Genomic DNA, 20,465 nt, shown 5'->3' with positions numbered 1-20,465 from the left:
CTGCACTGTATACTGGTTGATGAAAAGGTGAGCAATCATTACTTAATGATCTTAAGTAATAAATAATTAGTATTGCTCATTGAAAATTTGTTAATTGTTTCAATGCATACGATCTAATGTTTCTGCTTTCTGTAATAAACACCATCTAGGATCTTTATTTTTTTGGTCAAAAACACTATTTGGGATCTATTTGTCATATTTAGACATTGTTTGATTTTGTATTGTCAAATGATATATATTTTCATAATCACAGTGTCTGTATAATACATGGATTTTTTTTTAATAATATTCAATGTACTATTCTTTGTATTAGATCTTTTTATACTTAAACAACTTTTTTAAAGTGTTAATTAAAATGGTTAATTGATAGTTACTGTTTGCCTATGCATATTCTTGCGTAGTATTTACTATGCACATGCATATTCATGTTATACTATATGTAATGTTCACTGTTATTGACTTATTCACATGATATTTAACAATATTTTTTTCTTGCATTTTTCCCATGCTGAATTGTCAAGCAACAATCAATATAAACTTATATGAATTTTGTTTCTTCATTGTTAATCTACTGATGCTAGGGATAATTTAAACTTCTACATTCTTAACATTTTTCATATTTGACTTGCAAGATTAGTGTCATGTGCACCTTTCCGCAACTGATTGTTCTGTCTTTTTCTCTCACTTTGTATAATTTTAGTCAAATTCAACTACTTTTTAAAACTTGAGATTTAACTGAAGTGCTAAGAACTTAGTTAAATGGAAGTTTACTTTGGTTTGATGACATTTACATGATTATTAGGTCCACAATCATTGGATGCATTATCTTTTATATCTTTTAATCATAATATGTTATAAAATTTTCAATTCCACAGCAACACGCATATCATACTTCCCGCAGTAACGCGCGGGTCACACTTTCTAGTCAAGTGCTATTGGCCTAGCGTGTTGTCTGGATTGTAATAACCATGTTTAATGGGAAATTTGGAAAAATAACCGAAATTTAGACCCTATATAGAATTATAGTCACAACTTTAATTTTATAATAATTATAACCAAAAGTTAATATAAAACTACTGATATACCCTTGATGACTAAATACTTCCTCTTTTTTCCTAAACCCACCTGAATACTCGTTGTACTTTATCTCCATTCGATTCAGCTCCAAGGGGAAGTTGCGAGCGAAAAGATGAGCATGTGATCATTTACTTCACACAGGCGTTTTTGCCTTTTTCTGTCCTTTCTAAATTCAATGATTGTTGAGCGGTATTGGGTTTTCTTCCAAGTTTTTCAAATTTTTCCATCTAGGTTTTATCTCTGATTATCACTTCTAGTATTGGATATCGGTTGTACTTGCTTGTTCATCATCATCTTCTTCCTTTGGTCTCCAAGATTTTCATTCTTTTAATAACTTATAATTTTGGGTGAGGAATTCTAATCCAATTTTCCAGCTGGGCGGGGAATAATTCAAGAAAAAAGGGGTTTGTCTCCAGCTTAACGTCGGCGAGGTAGCAGGGAGGAAGAACTGCGAGATTTAGGTAGATGGAGGCTTGCGGGTGGGCGTCACCGACGAGTTTTTTTTTACACGCCCTGACCCCGATATTCCCCGAATACCAGGATAGGCACGAGCTGGCCGACACCCGAAGGTGACGAAAGCCATTTATTGAGTGCAAATGCTGAAAACAAGGGATAAATAAGGCTTATAAATATAAAAGAATAATGAATATGCAAATAAGGACCGTGTTCAAAGCACACCTCTAATCTAGAACACTAAAGAAAAATAATATAAAATTGAATGAAACCAAGGAGTGGGTCCTACACCGAGAGGACTCGAAAATACCGATGCGGAAGTGCTTGGATGTCGGGATTGTATGCCTCGATTCTAAGTCCTGAAGGGGGCACAAAACAAACATGAGTGGACCAAGTTGATATATATATAATAAAACAGTTATCAACATACTAACCCCCAGGTTTTATGAAAACACATATATAATGAGAAACAGGTTTTCCGAAACCTAGCATGTCGTGCAATGTCTCAAATCATAATTCGCATAAATAATAAATACTAGTGAATGTCCGATACAACTCTCCAGGCCCCATGCCGGCTCCCCGTCTCTGAGCAGACAGTCAGAGGAAAACACACTTCAGGCCCCTTGCCGGCTCCCCGTCTTTGAGCAGACAGTCAGAGGAAAACACACTCCAGGCCCTATGCCAACACCAAACCGTCGCCCGGGACGGACCGGATCTATCCCTACGTCCCGTAGCGGAAAGGACCACTAGGTAAGTACAAAACCAGTGAACATACATATATTGAAAATCAACTTCATAGTATAAAGTCATCCATCATCTATACTATAAAGAAGTGTTCTAAACATGTTCTAAATATCATATCGTCATCCATCAGATATTCTATAAGAACATGGGTTATAGGAAAAATAGTAATAATTCAAACTAGCCTCAATAAGCATGTTATCTCGTAAAACGTTTCATAAAACATAATCATCAAATCATGCTTTTCATGTATGCATTTCTACTATCAAAACATGCATTTTTAGAAGAGATACACTCACAGTACTTCGCTGTCGAAAAGCCACGCCACTAGCGAAGACGGAAACGCCACAAATAATCACCCCTAAGCACATAAAGGGTACATTTAGTCAAACTCTACTCAAACGATTGAATTTGGGAAAACGGACATCGAAAACGGGTTCAGAACGTCGAAATTAGCCAAGGAGGGGTCCCGCACGAAAACCCAAAAAGTCAACGGTCAAATCAACGTTGACCGTTGATCGGTCAAAGTCAAAGTCAACGTTGACCGTTTACCGGGTCAACGGTCAGACCGGGTCCGGGTCAACGGGTCAGGTCAATGGGTTTTGGGTTAGGATTTTGGGCTTTGGGTTATTGGGTTATTGGGTTAGGTTTTAGGTGGATTGGGTTTGGGTTAAAAAGGAAATGGGTTTGGGTTTTTGAACCTCACGGCCCAAGGTCTAAATAAAAAGGGGAAATGGGTTTGGCTGCAACCAAGGCCCTAAGGCCTTTTGTGTTTTTAAAATGAAACAAAATAAAAATAAAAAGGAAAAGGTTTAGGGTTTTGGGCCAGAGACCAAACAGGCCTAAGGCCCGTGTGAGGGTGGAGAACGGCCCGAAGGCCTGGGTGCGCCGGAGAAGGACGCCGGAAATTAGACAAACTTTGAACGTCCATAACTTTGTTAATACTCGACGAAATCAAGTGATTCAAAAATGAAAATCGTAGCTCTCGAAGAGACGAAGAGAATGATACCTCACACGACGTCTAACTCGCCGTGGTTTGGCTGGAAAACACCTCGAAAGTCACTGAGATCGCCGGAAACTGGGTAAGATTCAAATGAGTATAACTTCTTCAATACTCAATGAAATTAGGTAAAACAAAAAGGAAAGTTGTAGTACTCATCGAGGCGAAGAGATTGATACCTTGCACACTGGCCAACTCGCCGTGGTTTGGCCGGAAATTGCCTCGAAAGGGGCGGTGCTCGCCGGAAAACTGGGAAATGTCTCCGAGGTGATTTCTTCATGGTTTGACGTCCAAAACACAACCACGGGGTTAGAAAAGAGTTATAGGTGTGGGCATGGGTGTGTGTGTGTGTGTGTTCTTGTCGGAGGAAGGAGCACCGAGAGGAGGGGGAAAGAAATCACAGAGGAGAAAGAGAAGAGAGAAGAGAGAAGAGAGAAGAGAGACTTTTCAGAAAAAAAGAAAAGAAAGGGAAAGGGAAAGGGAACAAAAACAGGGGGTGGGCCCCTTGGGCTCACCAATTAAGGCTCAAAAATAATTTTAAAAAAGAAAGTATCCCTTAAACTTAGTGAAAATACAAAAACACTCATTTTCTTACGTAAATTCTGGGACGGGTTGTTACATTTTTCACGGTTAAGAGGAAAAGAGGAAGTTTATAAAGTCATTCAGGGTAAATTAGTAATTGTACACCAACTTTTGGTTATAATTATCATAAACTTAGAAAAATGGCTATTATTCTATTTGGGATCCAAATTTTGGTTATTTTTCCAAATTTCTCATAATGCCCATATTCAAATAAAGTTCTGAACAAATCATTTGACTTTGTTGGAAGCAACTCTCAGCGGCATATCCATGAATCGGATTTTTTCTACCTGATCCTCTAAGTTTTATCAAATCAAGTAATCTTTCGAGATCACACTAAGTATATTTGGATAGGGCTTGATACCATCAACGTGTAAGTGAAAACCGTTCGCAAATCAGAATTATAACGAATGAGATATAAGCGAGCGAAGGTAAGGGTAAAATGTTCATTTGAACCAATAAACGGTTAAACGGGTACTTGTTTATAATCGTGGGTAATACGTATAATCCAAAAATTTCACGGATAAACGGTTATACCCATAACCGTTGTTTAAACAGTTACCCATACCTGTGGGTATTTTGCCCATCTCTAAATGTGTTTGGTTATAGGTTTAAAGGGAGGAGTGTATGTTTGGATGGAAGAACATGATGAACTTGAGTAAAATTTTATATTACACATGTCATAATTTTTTTGGGTCACTTAAGAGAGTGAGTAAATGGGATAGTATTATCCTTTGGCTCTCCATTTTTTTTTTTTAGCAAACTCTTTTCTAGTTGCAGATGTAGTTGAAATTCGTGACATCATGATATTTTTATGTGACCTTCTTCTTTTTTCTTGGGGCCTATGCCCATTGTCGTTAAATAAAAAAAGGGTGGAAGAGTGCCTAAGAATAAACATACGACTGGTAGGAGGACTAGGTCGACATTTAGGAGCTACAAGACCGGTTGTTGCGCTCCTGCCGAATCAAATAAAAACCAACCAAAACGCACACGCTACACATATGGTATCCTTCGTTCCATTGTCTTTCCTAACAACCTTCCACACTAAATCACCAATCAATAACCCAAAAAAAGCACAAAAATATCAACAACAAAAAAAAAGGGGTAAGTGGGATTTCAGATTAACGAACAAAAAGCAAAAACTTTGATCCTCCCATGCTTCCAAATTTGCAAAGAAAGTTGCCAAATTTCCAAAAGGGTTCTTGTTTTTTTGGTCGAATTCAAAAGGGTTGTTTCCATTTTCCTTAATTTATCAAATTTTGTTGTGTGAATAATAGTGGCATTGTAGAGGGAGGGGATCGTGGAGATGGAAGCAAAAGATGGAGCCTCAAATCCAACCTCCTCTACCAAAAAGAAATCCAGAAAACCCAAATGTTCGTTTTCTAACTCCCTTTTGTTTCATTCTCGCTTTGTGTAGCATGAATGCATGTCTCTGTTTATGTTAATTTGGTTTATTTTTCATTTTCCCATCGTTTTTTGGGCTTAACTTTTATCTGGACGCTTGATTGTGGATGTTTTATTTCTTCATTGTGCTTTATTTGGTAATTATTTGACAAACGATAGAATAATCTAGCACTAAATTCATCTAAACCAGGGGAAAGTGGGAGGGTACGAAGATGGGATGCAATGGGTTAAAAAGGAGGGTTCTATCCACTAGGGTAATTTATTTGGTTTATGAAGAAACCACAACTTTTTCTTCTAGGAATCCAGCAACATATTTTCCATATATTCATGAAAGCATATAAAAACAGATAAAAGTAGATGCAGTTGGATTCTCATTGTGCATAATCCAGTCCTTTTCGGATAGTGTTAAAGCGTTATTCTAACGAAAGTAATATGCTTGGTGCATGCTATGATGCATTACAGATTCCAAGTTCACACAGCAAGAGCTTCCAGCTTGCAAACCAATTTTAACACCAGCGTCGGTATAGGTTACATTGCATTTTGTTAAATTTTTCTTTTCAGGTGTAGGTTTTGCTTCAGTTTTGTGTGTTTTGGTTTCTAAACGTGTTTCCTTTTTGGATTTCAGGTCATTTTAATATTTGTCGCCATCGGCATTGTCTTTATACCAATTGGACTTGCTTCCTTATTTGCATCAGAGCGTGTAATATATCTTCATATTCTTTATGTAGTGCTTATCGTGAAGTTTGGTCAGTGGCGGCTGATTATTCTTGAGCATGAAACTAAACTTTGCCTTGTTTAACATGCAGGTGGTGGAAATCGTCCACCACTATGACAAAGATTGCATTCCTCTTAAATATGCAGATAATATGCTTGCATACATTCAGAGTAGTAAAACTAACAAGACATGCGTTAGGAAACTCACTGTAAGTACGATCCTCAGCCAGTGTTAAGTTTAGGCTAATTTTGCAAAGTCTTTATCTGCTTTTCTTGGCTGATAAGACATACTTCTGATAATGTGAATTTACTGGTGGTTTTTCAGATACCGAAACAAATGAAATCTCCCGTTTACATTTACTACCAGCTTGATCACTTCTATCAGAATCATCGCCGGTATGTAATAATTTTCTTGTCAACTATCATTTTTTTCTTATGGAATATATATATGGCATGGACATGAACATGGCTGTTTGATATAAAACATTCATGGAAGAGGCCTAGTTTCTGTTTGCTAACATGGTCATAGAGAAACTTAAATTATGCTCAGCGCAAGCTGGGAAGCCCTGGACTTATATTATTTTCAGAAATTTGAGTGCCTAGATATCCCATAAGCAGTTGAAATTAATTCTCTACGGATTAATTTCGAAGTGTTTCCACAAAGCTATTCTCCTCCAGAGACAAGTTATCCCCTAGAACAAACATCAATGAAAGCTTAAGGGTAAAGCAAACAATACTTTCTAACAACTAGTAAAATCCAAATTCCAAGTAAGTGCTTCAATGGTTTCAATATTTGGTGGAACCTTTAAGTGCTTTAATCGTTTCACCATTTGAATAAGTCTTACAGAGTAAGGTAGGTTCCTGGAGGTAAAAGATTGTGGAGGGTGAGAGCATCTGGAAAATACTATTGTGGATGTGAAGTGATAAGAACGAGAGCAGGACTGTTCTGGTACATTAACATCACTCTTGGAGTTGCATAAGTAATATCCCGACTTTGACTAGAAGTATTTAGGGTAGGAAAATGCATGAAACCTCTGTTTCTCTTTGCCAGTACTGTGCACCAAACATCTGAAAATAAACATAAGGTCCCCTTACAGACAATTTCCATAGGTAGTCAAATTTTCCTGCAATATGTGGATACATACCCGTAAATGTGAATGATGAACTGTAATTGTTATCTGAAAGTAAAAGGAAACCAAATCATTTCTGTCTAGTGTAGGGTATTCTTGAGGGGTATGTTCGACAAGTTAAAACCCTCACCTGCCACCTGATTCGAGGTGCTACTCTGCCTAATCAGATGATGCCTACATTTGTTTAGTAATTTATTTAGATGGAAAAATGAAGTTGTCAGTTTACCAAGGACATCATTTCTGTAGCATTTTATATGTGTAGCATTTCTATTACAGGAATTTCAGAAAACTTTAATACGAACTTGAAAAGGCCACACTATAAAACGTCACCCCCCACCGACCCCCTCTCCCCTTATCCCTCTTGTCCTGAATTTCTGAAATACTATGATTCTGTTTCTCATGTAGTATGTTTATTATTGTTTCCAGGTATGTTAAAAGTAGAAGCGACAAACAATTGCGGAGCAAGTCCTATGAAAATAAAACAGATGACTGTGCTCCTGAACGCTATACAGCAAAGGGTGTAATTGTTCCGTGTGGTCTCGTTGCATGGAGTTTGTTTAACGACACATACAAGTTTTCAGTGAATAACAAACAACTAGGAGTCAGCAAAAAGGACATCACATGGAAAAGTGACCAAAAGAACAAATTTGGCTCAGACGTCTATCCTAAGAATTTTCAGAGCGGGGGTTTGATTGGAGGAGCAAAACTGAATTCTAGCATACCTGTAAATCTCCTCACCTACTTTCTGTCTTTTGTTCCCCTTATTTGCCATCCTTATTTTATTTCTTTAAATTAATATCCTTTTCTTGTTCTGCAATCAACAGCTGAGTGAACAAGAAGATCTTATGGTTTGGATGCGAACTGCAGCATTGCCAACTTTCAGAAAACTGTACGGGAGAATAGAAGTGGACCTTGAAGCCGATGCTGTAATAACTGTGACAATAGAGAATAATTATAACACTTACAGCTTCCGTGGCAATAAGAAGTTGGTACTTTCAACCGCAAGCTGGATTGGTGGAAAGAATTATCTACTAGGTGTGGCATACCTTACTGTTGGTGGGCTGTGTTTGTTCTTGGCTCTAGCCTTCCTACTTCTCTATCTGATCAAGCCAAGGTACGTGAATTATTTCACAGGTCATACAGTCTGCAATGATCAACTAGAACTTGATTCTGTTTTAGACAATTACGGTAAATTTACACTGGTCTTTTTGCTAAAATAGATCAATTCCTCTACGAAACCAATATTTAGTAGATTACTGTCCCTATATATCGAACACAATCGGCAGTGTTGTATCTATGTCCAAGCTACTACTGAGATGTGCTTGAAATTGTTTCGCCCTTTTTGTGCAGGCCTCTTGGGGATATATCGTACTTGTCTTGGAACAGGAGTGCATCAGGAGGACACATATACTAGAAGTCTGTCCATGCATCTTAGTATCCGCTTTGATCTTTTTTGGGACAATCTTTTTAGCCATTAGGCTGGCCAGATCGAGATTTCTATATGTTTTTCTTGGATCTTTTCCTTTGTTTTGCTATTTATAGATCTTTAACGACCAATTTGTGTAAATATTGTATTGCAGTTGTGTATCATATGAATTTCAAGCAATGACATTGCATAGATTTTACGTTTTGGACGAATTACTGAAGTTTGTTTGGGATTGCGTTTTACTAGGAGGTTTCTATTTGTAGGTTTTTATTTGGACATTTACAGGAGTTGCAGACTTGCAGGTGAAATCAAAATAATTTCTTGTTGATTATGTAGAGTATATGAGAATCAGTAACCTACGAGGATCTTCATATATTGAGGAGTACATAGTGATGGAAGGTTCGAACTAATCTAAATTGTAATGAGGAAGATTTGAACTCGAGTGCATAGTGAGAAGTACATCCGCTGTAACTAATATGACAATGCCCACGTCTGCACTAAAGTAATAATATGATCAAAAGTTCATGCCAATATTTAAAAAGCTTATTTTTAGCTACGCCTATTGAACCTCGACTTTGATTTTACTTTTCTTCTGCAACTCAAAAGTTGTCACTTTGCACATTGAGACTCCATATTCCTTTACTTGTGAGATTCTGTCTATTCTGTCAAAATTGTTTTGCAGGGAGTAAAGTGACAACTTTTGAGTTTCAAGATAGAATAATATTGACAAGATTTTGTTTTGCTACAATAGTAAGTAGAACAAATGAATTTAGAGGGTGTGCAAAAAAAATATAGAACCAATTTCTATTCTTTTTTCAAATATGAGTGACCGCAAAGATTAATGCACTAAAAACTGTAACTTACTCGTAGCACGCTGTGATTAAAAAAAAAAAAAAAAAAGCGTTTTACGTATACGAAGTGCTTGCAGAAAAACTAATACTAGTATTATGTGGGCCTTTGGCCATGTTACAATAACAGTTTTAACAATGATATTTCAAGAAATTTAACCCTTCTATACCTTTGTACTTCTAAAAAGGTAATTGACCAAAGCAATAGAGCAGAAGAATGTCAAAAAACTTGTAGAAGGAAAATTCAACGGCCACTAATTGAAATAGAAAAATGCAACCAGTAAGTTATGCACAAGCTGGTAATGTAGGCTCCATTGCAGAGGAGATATCTCTGTCACACATTTCAGAAGTTATGTTTACAACCCCTTCATCCTGCATGTTCAGATGCTTAAATCTATGAGTTAAAAAAAAAAAAAAAAAAAAAAAAACAATTTTATGTGATTTTATCAGACGATGATCTACGTACCTTTGCAATATTCCTGAAGTATGTTGTTGTATAATTTCCGGTAGGGAACAGTACTTCAAGGAGATCTGCTAAGACCAGTTGAGGCTGGGAGATTGCTCCATTGTACCAGTCTTTACATGTAAATACAGATACCAATTATGCACTATTTTTCAAGCATAAAAAATAATATTTCAACGACAACAAGGTATAGAAAATAATAATTCATTAAAATATAAAGCACAAGGTGAAATTACTATTTCAATTGCTTAAGACCAAATCGTTATCCAATTTTAATTGCCTTAAAAAAAAAAAATTCAACGTTAAATATAAAAAAGAACGAAATATATGTATAAAAACACTTACCAAGGGCAGTTGAGTTCTGAACTCTTTTATCGTATCTCCAAATGCTTTGGTTAGAGAGGAAAGCAAAACAAGAATGATCCTCCACGTTTATATTTTGCAGAAACGTTGATGAATTGTACACAACTGGATCCCAAGTGTATGTTTCATCAATAACCACATCCACGGTCTACATGAAGAAATAAACTGAGGTAAGTATGTTGTGACACGCGTAACTAGTTAGGGCTTGAGTGCTCATGATTAAAATTTACACTGTGAACTCACACATAGGATGGCATGCAGTGCATCCAAATCGTCAGGACTAGAGATGTTGTAGGTATTCTTGTTGATAGAATCATCCACATTTTCACCAAATGCGTCTTCCACATACTGCATGTTCCAAAGTTGAACACACGAATACCAGTTAAAATAATTAAAATAGAAAATTAGATTTTCATCTCTGATCAATAGAATGATTTTTGTTTTTATTCACGTTAGGTTATATTTTAATGAGATTTTTGAACATTAGTCCTTGAAAAAGATTGAATTTTAAAGAATTTGAAAATTACTGACCTTCAATTTGTATTTTTCCTTTGCAAAAGACCATGTATCCTGCATAAATGAACTCCAATTAATTAATGTTATACGTAGAAGTATGCAAATTCCCTATTAATAATTTGACAATCTTCTCATGCAAGACTTTAATTCTTTCTTCCCAAACAACCAAGGTTTTCAATAGTGTTGGAGAACAAAAAGAGATTATTATTGCTCTCTGAAATTTTGTGTGCTTGCGACTAACATTATCGTACTCCATCCATGCTACTGTTGGTTTGAAAGATGTCCTGTTTTTCGCAAGTTTGGTCAAGCATTGATAATTCTGTGTAACCTGCATAATTAAAAAAAAAAAAAATGATTTGTTAGTGTAACAGTAAAAATCATATTAACTTTTAATATATAATGACGATTACAATGGGAAGCAAGTTTGTAAGGCGGAGCGAATCCTGAAATAGGTTGCCTTATTTCGGATTGTTCTTTGCAACTTGGGAACATGAAGTTGAAAACTCTAGTTGTTGGTATTTGACAGTTTACTAACTCAATACCAAAAATATGTGGGTGATAAGTTTACAAACTCTATCACACCTCTTTCACTTTGCACTCTCAAATAAAATTGGACAAAGAAAGAAATAGAGAAAGGAGGGAAGCAACAAGCTTTGGCAAAACACTTGGACTTTGATATATGAAAAGGTTTACAAACTATTGGAATAAGAAAGCTTACAAGCTTCTTCACAATTGGAAGTGGGATTAGGATGGGATGATTTACAATGCTTGAGAACTTGGGTATTTATAGCAAACCAAATGATTAAACTAAGATTATTTATTACCACACAAAACACATTAATTGCACCTAATAATTTTTATTCAACCATACCTAACATTGCCTAACTTTCAATGCCTAACTTTGACATTGATTTTCAACAATAGCAACCTGTTTTGATTTGAATTTCCAACACACCTCCTCAAATCAAAACGCCTTCATTCCTAGCATTTCACGCAGTAGCCGGAATGTTTCAATTGGCAATGGCTTTGTGAAGATGTCTGCCACTTGTTCCTTGGTGTGACAGTAGACAAGTTCAATTGTCTTTTGCTTCACATGGTCTCTTAGAAAATGGAACCTGGTATCAATGTGCTTGCTCCTTCCATGTTGAACAGGATTCTTTGCAAGTTTGATTGCAGACACGTTATCTACGTGAATCACAGTCGATTCCACTTGTGGATAACACACTGACTTCAACAGATTTCTTAACCAAATTGCCTCACACACGGTTGAGGCTACAGCAACATACTCGGCTTCACATGATGACAAAGCAACAATTGATTGCTTCTTTGAAGTCCATGAGAAAGCTGTTGATCCTAGAAAAAACACATAGCCAGTTGTGCTTTTCCTTTCATCTTGGTCACCTCCCCAATCACTATCTGAATAACCAAATAATTTTGCATCTTCACCAAAATTATAAAATAGACCATAGTTTAGAGTACCTCTTATGTACCTCAAAATTCTCTTGGCGGCCAGCCAATGAGACTCCCTTGGTGTTTCCATGTATCGACTCACGAGTCCAACACCATAAACTATATCAGGTCTTGTGATTGTAAGGTACCTTAGGCTTCCAACGAGGCTTTTGTACACTGTTGAGTTTACAAACTCACCCTCTCCTCCTTTGGACAGCTTCAATCCAGTTGCGACTGGGGTATTGACAATGTTGCACTTGTCCATATTGAACTTCTTCAATATGTCTCTCATGTACCTTTGTTGAGAGATGTAGATACCATCACTTTCTTGCTCCACTTCTATGCCAAGAAAGTATGACATTAATCCATTGTCAGTCATCTCGAATTCACTGAACATGGATTGCTTGAACTCATGGAACATTGCCTCATTGTTTCCTGTAAACAATAAATCATCTACATAGAGACAAATAATTAAGAACTCCCCTTTTTCACCATTCTTCATGTAAACTGAATGCTCGTATGGACATTTCTGAAATCCATTTTGGTGAAGGTAGTTGTCGATCCTTGAGTTCCAAGCTCGTGGTGCTTGCTTGAGGCCGTACAAAGCCTTCTTCAAACGATACACCTTATCTTCTTCTCCTTGTACTTGGAAGCCTTCCGGTTGTTCCACGTACACTTCTTCCTCAAGTACTCCATTAAGGAAGGCTGACTTGACATCTAATTGATAAATTTTCCATTTATGATGTGCGGCAAGAGAGATTAGCAATCTTACCGTGTCAAGTCTCGCAACTGGAGCATAGACTTCATCATAGTCCACTCCATACTTCTGTTTGTAGCCCTTTGCTACAAGCCTTGATTTGTATCGATCCACACTCCCATCTGCAGTGCGTTTGATCTTGTAAACCCACTTGACACCAATAGCCTTCTGATTTGGTGGGAGCTTTGTCAGCTCCCAAGTGTCATTCTTCTCGATGACATGGATCTCTTCTTCCATGGCTTTCTTCCAACAATCTTCTTCCACAGCTTCATTGAATGAGAAAGGCTCGTGGTCTGCATACAAGCAGAAAAGGTTGGTTTCTTCTTCTTCTTCTTGTCCATAAATCTCTGTGAGACTCCTTAACCTCACTGGAGTTGAGGAGCTGCTTTCCTCACTAGATGTAGGACCACTCCTTGCAATTCTGTGCACTGGAGTTGTTGTGATTGTTTGAGCAGGTTGTTGCTCAATCGGTGGTACAACTTCTGGTTCTTCAAAATCAGTGGAGACGATCTTCTCTTTACTGACTTCTTTGTTGTTCCACGTCCATGTCTCTTCCTCACTGAAGATGACATCTCTACTAACCACTAGTTTGCCAGTTAGTGGGTTGTAGAGCTTGTATGCTTTGGACTCTTCACTATAGCCCACAAACACACACTTCTCACCTCTATCATCAAGTTTCCTCCTCTTGGCTTCTGGAACTTGAGCATATGCAACACACCCAAAAATTCTTAGGTGTGTAACATTCGGCTTGTATCCACTCCAAGCCTCTTGTGGTGTCATCCTCTTGACACTCTTTGTTGGACATCGATTCAACAAATAAATCGAACAAGCTACAGCTTCTGCCCATAACTCTTTTGGCAAATTCTTCTCCTTAAGCATGGACCTTGTCATGTCAAGGATGGTTCGATTCTTTCTTTCGGCTATCCCATTTTGCTGTGGGGTATAGGCAGCAGTAAGTTGATGCCTAATTCCTTGCTCCTTGCAGTATGCTTGGAAAGCATTGGAGGTGTACTCTCCACCTCTATCTGATCTCACAGCCACAAGCTTGTGGTTACTTTCTGCCTCTGTGAGTGCCTTGAACTCCTTGAAAATTTTTAGGGCAGCTGACTTCTCCTTGAGAAAATAGACCCAAGTCTTTCTACTGAAATCATCAATGAAGGTAATAAAATACCTATTACCTCCATAAGACATGGGATCCAATGGACCACATATATCTGTGTGCACCAACTGCAGTGGTGCCTTTGCTCTCCATGTATCACCAACAGGGAACGATAGTCGTGCTTGCTTGCCAAGCACACAACCTTCACATACTTGGCGTGTGGCTTCAATCTGGGGTAGACCACGAACCATTCCTCCACTTGACAGCAACTTTAGGCCATTGAAATTAAGATGGCCAAATCGAAGATGCCATTTCCATGACTCATCTTCCATTACACCGATGTTGCAGCTTCCAATCTTTGTGTTCAAATTCAACGGAAACATCCGGTTCTTTGACATTCGAACACGTGCAATAAGCTTTCTCCTTGCATTCCTGAGAGTGAGAAGCATGTTCTCCATATGTATAATGTACCCTTTCTGGAGCAGTTGACCAATGCTCAGAATGTTGCTCTTCATACCTGGTATGTAGTAGGTATCAGAGATGTATTCTTCTCTTCCATCCTTCTGGATGATCTTGATCTTCCCTTTGCCTTCAACTGGCAACTTTGAGGAGTCACCAAGACTTACAGATCCATAGGCCCCTTCTTTGAGTTCGGCAAAAAACTCCTTCTTTCCACACATGTGATTGCTTGCACCAGAGTCCAAATACCAAACATCTTGTTGGCTTCTGGAATCATGGTGTGCTAGTAAGACTGTAAGTTCTTCATCAGTATTTCCACTTGATTCTGCCATGTTGACATGCTCACCATTTTTATGTGAACATTCATTGGCATAATGTCCATATTGCTTACAGTTGTGACACTGGATATGCTCCTTTCCTCGAGTAGATCTCCACTCCTGAGACTGACCTTGATTTTGTGCATAGCCTCGACCTCTTCCTCGGGCTCGTCCTCGGCTACGGTTGGATGAGCTCCCACGACGTGAGTTCCACTGCCCACGACCTTTATTTGGTTTGTCAATATTCAACTTTGACTCCAAAGCTTGCTCTAGCGTTGTGGGGCTTGCATTCTTCTGAATGCGTTGCTCGTGAACTAGGAGGGATCCTAGTAGCTCTTCTGCGCTCATCACCTCCAAATCCTTGGATTCCTCAATGGCAGTCACCACATGCTCAAACTTAGATGTGAGTGACCGGAGTATCTTCTCCACAACTCGTACTTCATCGAGTCTCTCGCCATTTCTCCTCATCTGATTTACTATCACAATGAGCCTTGAGTGATAGTCGGAGATGCTCTCCCCTTCATTCATATGAGCAGTTTCAAAATCTGCTCGAAGTGATTGTAACCTCACTTTCTTGACTCGATCTACTCCTTTGTAGATTGTACTGAGTGTATCTCATACTTGCTTGCTCGTTGTTGCTTCTGCAACCTTCTCGAACGTTGAATCTTCCAAACCCTGGTATAGAAGATACAGCGCCTTTTGGTCCTTCTTTCGTAAGTCCTTGAGAATGTTCCTTTGATCCGCAGTATATACGGCTTCTTGCTCGGCAGTGGGTACAACATACCCACTACTGACAACTTCCCATAGCTCCTGTGATCCAAACAATGCTTTGAATTGGATGCACCATCTTTCATAATTTTCTTTCTTCAATGTGGGAACTTGGAGTTGCACTAAGTTAGACGCCATAACTGCTGCACCTGCCAGAATGGTATTCCAGCTCTGATACCAATTGTTGGTATTTGACAGTTTACTAACTCAATACCAAAAATATGTGGGTGATAAGTTTACAAACTCTATCACACCTCTTTCACTGTGCACTCTCAAATAAAATTGGACAAAGAAAGAAATAGAGAAAGGAGGGAAGCAACAAGCTTTGGCAAAACACTTGGACTTTGATATATGAAAAGGTTTACAAACTATTGGAATAAGAAAGCTTACAAGCTTCTTCACAATTGGAAGTGGGATTAGGATGGGATGATTTACAATGCTTGAGAACTTGGGTATTTATAGCAAACCAAATGATTAAACTAAGATTATTTATTACCACACAAAACACATTAATTGCACCTAATAATTTTTATTCAACCATACCTAACATTGCCTAACTTTCAATGCCTAACTTTGACATTGATTTTCAACAATAGCAACCTGTTTTGATTTGAATTTCCAACAGTGCTGCGGTGAATATGTATCCCTTTTACACACCTTGGGAATTGGTTTCACCCGAAGCATCAGACCAATGATCACCCATGATTTCTGTGTAGTGCCACAAAGACTTTTGGTGGTCCTATTGGTGCATACGATGATGGGGTCTTTGACTAGGGTGAAGTCGTAACAAGGTAGCTATTTTAATATTTATATATTTTTTATCCTAACATATCTTAAGCTTATATATAGTTAGTAAAGTTCATTGTTTTACTTCTTAGGGTTTTCCTGCACGTTTAGAGCTTACAGAAAATATCTTGGTTTTTAGAAGTAAAAAATTAACGACCTATCATTTTAAAAGGAATATGAAAAACATAAGGAAATTGAAAGGAGATGAACTATATTTGCAGTGTACATACAGTGGTTTCTTATTGACTGTAAAAGAGAACGGTATTTATCATACTTACTGCATCATATACTTGATTTGCTCTGCTCTCAACGTTTGCAAACACTCCCAAGAACTTGATCCACTCTGCTCTCTATCAAGAACACAGAAAAACCAGATATTAGCATTTTGCTGCGTTCTTTTCTTTCCTTGATTTAGGTATGTTGGCCTGCCCGCCCTCTTTTTCCTTCCTTGGAGTTTTTCTTAAGTGGATTTACCTGCATGAAGTTTTATTGGCCTGCCTGCCCACTCGTTCATATTCGCTACAAATGTTATTGGATTGAAAGAAATATCGCTTAATTACTCTAAAAAAACCAAAAAAATTACATATGGACACATGAAATATCGCTTAATTACTCTAAATGATACCACAAAATTACATATAATTTTGAGGACAAACTAATTTCCAAGATATATGCTTGAGAAAAGATATATAATCACCATGATAAATTGATAATGTTTGCTTTATTTAACATTAGTGTTTCTTTTGGGTTTTCTATTATCTCATCCTTTCCTATATAACTTAATAACAATGCCTATTTTTTCAACTATTATTCTTGCAAGTTTTTTTTCTTAACATCTCTATTTGAGCGAGTGGGAGAATTAATTGTACTTAATTAGGATCTCATTTAACAAGATGAAGAGTAATACCATAGCATATATGAATCATAGGAAAACTTGAACATGTAATGTTACATACATACATGACGTGCTTACCTGCAAAGGGTTATCCTCTCCATAAGGAACAAAAGAGGCAAAATTGCAAGCCTGTGGTTGGTCAATGTTGGTAATGAAATGTGCTGCAAATTTTGCTACTTGTTCTGGCTCACCATTGGGAATCAAATCAATTTCTCCAGCTTCATACAATTTCAAAACACATTGAGAAGCCACAGAGTTTGATGTAATGCCCTTCAAGCTCCCTAGTAATCCCAGGAGCTGCATAACAAAATTAATATTGGTACAGAAAATAAAGCAAAAAGAACAAAAAATGAAATTGATACAAGATATTTAGAAATTGTATGTGAATTACGCCATATTGGAGCTGGCAATCCTCACCTCGAAAAAGGAAACTGCAATTTTACAAGAAGATGTTTAGAAAGGGATTAAAAGTTAGCTTGAATTAAGGACAAAAGATCATAAAATAGAAAAATGTGCAACAGAAAAAGGTTACTGTAGAGTTGTAGGAAAAACTAGTTTATTGGTACCGTGGGGAACAAATTTCACACAAACGTATAACTACTATGGTGTCTCTACAACCAAAAAAGAAAAAAACAAATGAAACGTTGTCACACTGATGTGGTGTGAACCAAAGGCTCTCCAATGCTTAAGTTAAGACTTGACTTTAGGAAGAAAGAATCTCATATTATAGGTTTCAAGGAAATGGTCATGCCTTTATATAGGGGTAGACATAGTTTTGAAGATGATTCATTAGGAAACGAGTTACACTTCCTAAGTAGTTGGTTCAAACCCTCCGTAATCTCGCCCATTTAGCCAACTGTTGACCATGAGAGACGTGATGAGGTGCACCAATTAGGAGTCCCATTAGGGGCGACTCTTGACAACATCGATGCTCATAGCCTTTGTCTGAGCCATGATTATTGGGAATTTGGGATGGCTATCCCTCTTGCCTTATCCAGCCCTTATGGGCTTCGCATGGCTAACCTTGTTTCTGAATCCAACTAGTTCACGACTTTTGGGCTTTGTATGGCCCAATGTATCGTTTTATGTGAGTTCATCACGTGTAACGTGGAGAACACACTAGCCTGGTAAAGAAGTCATCTCTACCGGGCATGAACATGATTTAAGGGGTGATATCTCTTCCTCATGTTAATTTTCAACTCACATCCCACTCCCTCACTTTCTTAATATAGATTAGTATTTACTTACTCACTTTATGTGTTTGAACACATTTTTTTAGAAAATGAGAAGAAGAGAGGGAGGGGGAGAGAGAGAACGTGGGGGGTGGGGGGGGGGGAGTGGAAGGTTTTTGTTTTTGGTTTTTTTTATTTTAAATATTAGAGATATTTTAACATCACATGTATGTGAGGTTTCAATAAAAAACAGTAAAATTTAAATATGTGAAATCACATTATTGCTGATCATTTTTTTTTTTTTGTGTGATAGAAGACTGAATTGTCTTTTCACCCTTTTTTTATTGACAAAGAGGATTTCATTAATTAATAGAGATAATATCGTTTTTCAAAAAAAACAAAAAACAAAAAAAATAAAAATAAAAAACAAAAAAACCCAGACAAGGGTTAGGTGCTAGTTTAATTTTAGGAGTAATTTCATCATCCCTTACTTGCTTTAGTACAAGTGGCGTCCCCATACACACAATTTTCTTTAAATTTTCCCGTACACACAATATTATTTCGCTTTGATAGGGAAAAATACGGAGTCCGTAGCAATCAATAATACCTGGAAAATAATCGGCATCGATTGAATAATTTGATAATGGGATAACAAATGATTTGATCCTCGAGGTACAATATTTTGTCCTTGCTGCCATCCTTGTATTGTTCTGCATTTTATAAATTAAGGATATTGTTAGAGTAGATTCTTAACTATACGAGTATTTGTATTATAGAAAAATACGATATGAGAGCACTAAGTGCTGCTGAAACTCTATCACAAATGAATCAGTGTTGAACCATGGTTTCTAATTTCAATTATTTAAACACTTGTTCATTTCTGATTAGATTTTCAACAGTACTTGCTGCTCTTCTTTAAGCAGCAAAGCATGGTTCTTTTGCTAAGCAAATATAGCGAAGCTAAAATATATTTGGGAGTTTCTAAGTATGATTTCCAAGAAGTAAAACTATTTAATTAATTATATTCTTATGTATTCTGAAGAATGACAAATTAACCTGCAGCCCTCTGTAGTGCAGTAGTAGGGATGTATAGAGGCTTAGATGAAGAAGAAAAAGGTACCTGGATGAGAAGGTAGCTCTTGCCGTCAATGGAATTCTTGATGACTTTGAAAGTCTGTCCATAGTATATATGGAAATTAACTGCGTCTACCACCTTTGAAATATTGCCATTCACTTTCACAGGCGCTGTGGCTGCATTTGCTCCAATTATTCCATGGCAATCATAGCTAAAGAAAAGCCAGACCGCAACGAAGAAAGGGACGAACCTTTGCACCCAACTGCTCTTAAAACTATAAGAAGAAGAAGATGAAGCCATATGTATCTGCCGGCCACCAAACGAAACAACAAAGCAAACCTCTCTTCAAATTAACTAGCTTAGCTCTCTAGCTAGTCTCTATAGGTTGCTTGTGAATTAGCAGTCATTTAGAGCATGACCTACTTGCTCTCAAGAAGTGCCCATTCATGTAGGTGGACTCCACATAATTATATTAGTTTTTATTTTTTATTTTGGTGTTAGAGAAGTATAGAAAATATACGACAAAATGGGAGGGACGAAGAATAATGGATGAATGATGATAGGAGGGAGTTACAAGAAATGGGTATCAAATACCATATAAAATGATAACTAATAAAAAATTTGTTTCATTCATTCTTCTTCTCCCAAATCATTCGTACCATCATTTTTGTAAAACGTTTAGGGGAGGGGAGGCTACCCCATTCCAGAGCCAGCGCATATTACAAGCCTCTTTGAGGATTTACAGAGAAGGTCTTATTTTTAGATGGTCTTCATATATTTTCTCTCTATCTCTGAAAAATGAAAACTAAAAACTAAAACGAAAATATTACAAAACTACAAACTATAAATATAAGTAAAAGGAAGCTGGAATTGAATGATTCATATCCCTTCCATGTTCTATTAATCCTTCTAGTTTATAATATGCTCCCATCACAATTCATGAGAGGGAAAGTCATGGGATGAACAATGACCTA

At 37.3% G+C, this 20,465-nt stretch overlaps 2 protein-coding genes and 1 long non-coding RNA gene across 6 annotated transcripts; 1 reads left to right on the top strand and 2 right to left on the bottom strand.

Annotated features, from left to right (window-relative positions):
- Nucleotides 1-1,690: 1,690 nt before the first annotated feature.
- On the bottom strand, nucleotides 1,691-3,687 carry LOC137722556 (uncharacterized). The gene is made up of 4 exons (XR_015958728.1): nucleotides 3,451-3,687; nucleotides 3,281-3,349; nucleotides 2,571-2,632; nucleotides 1,691-1,889 (listed from the first exon to the last, which is right to left on the bottom strand). It is a non-coding gene; the product is annotated as an uncharacterized LOC137722556 (long non-coding RNA).
- Nucleotides 3,688-4,774: 1,087 nt separating this feature from the next.
- Nucleotides 4,775-8,736, top strand: LOC137708200 (ALA-interacting subunit 5). Of its 4 annotated transcripts, XM_088689635.1 has the most exons (9): nucleotides 4,775-4,954; nucleotides 5,128-5,223; nucleotides 5,717-5,775; nucleotides 5,880-5,954; nucleotides 6,061-6,177; nucleotides 6,294-6,364; nucleotides 7,525-7,822; nucleotides 7,923-8,212; nucleotides 8,449-8,736. In XM_088689635.1, the coding sequence occupies exons 2-9, from the start codon at nucleotides 5,157-5,159 to the stop codon at nucleotides 8,510-8,512; spliced, it is 1,041 nt and encodes a 346-aa protein (XP_088545761.1). In that variant the 5' UTR covers nucleotides 4,775-4,954; nucleotides 5,128-5,156; the 3' UTR covers nucleotides 8,513-8,736. The 4 variants fall into 4 exon arrangements, with proteins under 4 accessions (XP_088545761.1, XP_088545762.1, XP_068303321.2 ...); XM_068447220.2 differs by lacking the exon at nucleotides 4,775-4,954 and having other exon boundaries at nucleotides 5,015-5,223; XM_088689636.1 differs by lacking the exons at nucleotides 5,717-5,775; nucleotides 5,880-5,954 and having other exon boundaries at nucleotides 4,822-4,954.
- A 707-nt stretch (nucleotides 8,737-9,443) lies between these two features.
- On the bottom strand, nucleotides 9,444-19,925 carry LOC137708794 (plant/protein). Its single transcript, XM_068447944.2, has 11 exons — nucleotides 19,537-19,925; nucleotides 19,024-19,126; nucleotides 17,662-17,675; nucleotides 17,323-17,541; nucleotides 16,628-16,699; nucleotides 10,956-11,042; nucleotides 10,730-10,768; nucleotides 10,442-10,546; nucleotides 10,181-10,346; nucleotides 9,839-9,948; nucleotides 9,444-9,744 (listed from the first exon to the last, which is right to left on the bottom strand). The coding sequence occupies exons 1-11, from the start codon at nucleotides 19,789-19,791 to the stop codon at nucleotides 9,658-9,660; spliced, it is 1,257 nt and encodes a 418-aa protein (XP_068304045.2). The 5' UTR covers nucleotides 19,792-19,925; the 3' UTR covers nucleotides 9,444-9,657.
- Between the last annotated feature and the right edge of the window lie 540 nt (nucleotides 19,926-20,465).

Source organism: Pyrus communis, chromosome 17 (assembly GCF_041283825.1).
Source record: "Pyrus communis isolate YQ-2024b chromosome 17, ASM4128382v1, whole genome shotgun sequence".
In the NCBI taxonomy this organism is placed as follows: Eukaryota; Viridiplantae; Streptophyta; class Magnoliopsida; order Rosales; family Rosaceae; genus Pyrus; species Pyrus communis.
Note: the sequence above shows the minus strand (reverse complement) of the source record. Positions and strands in the feature narration are given on the sequence as shown.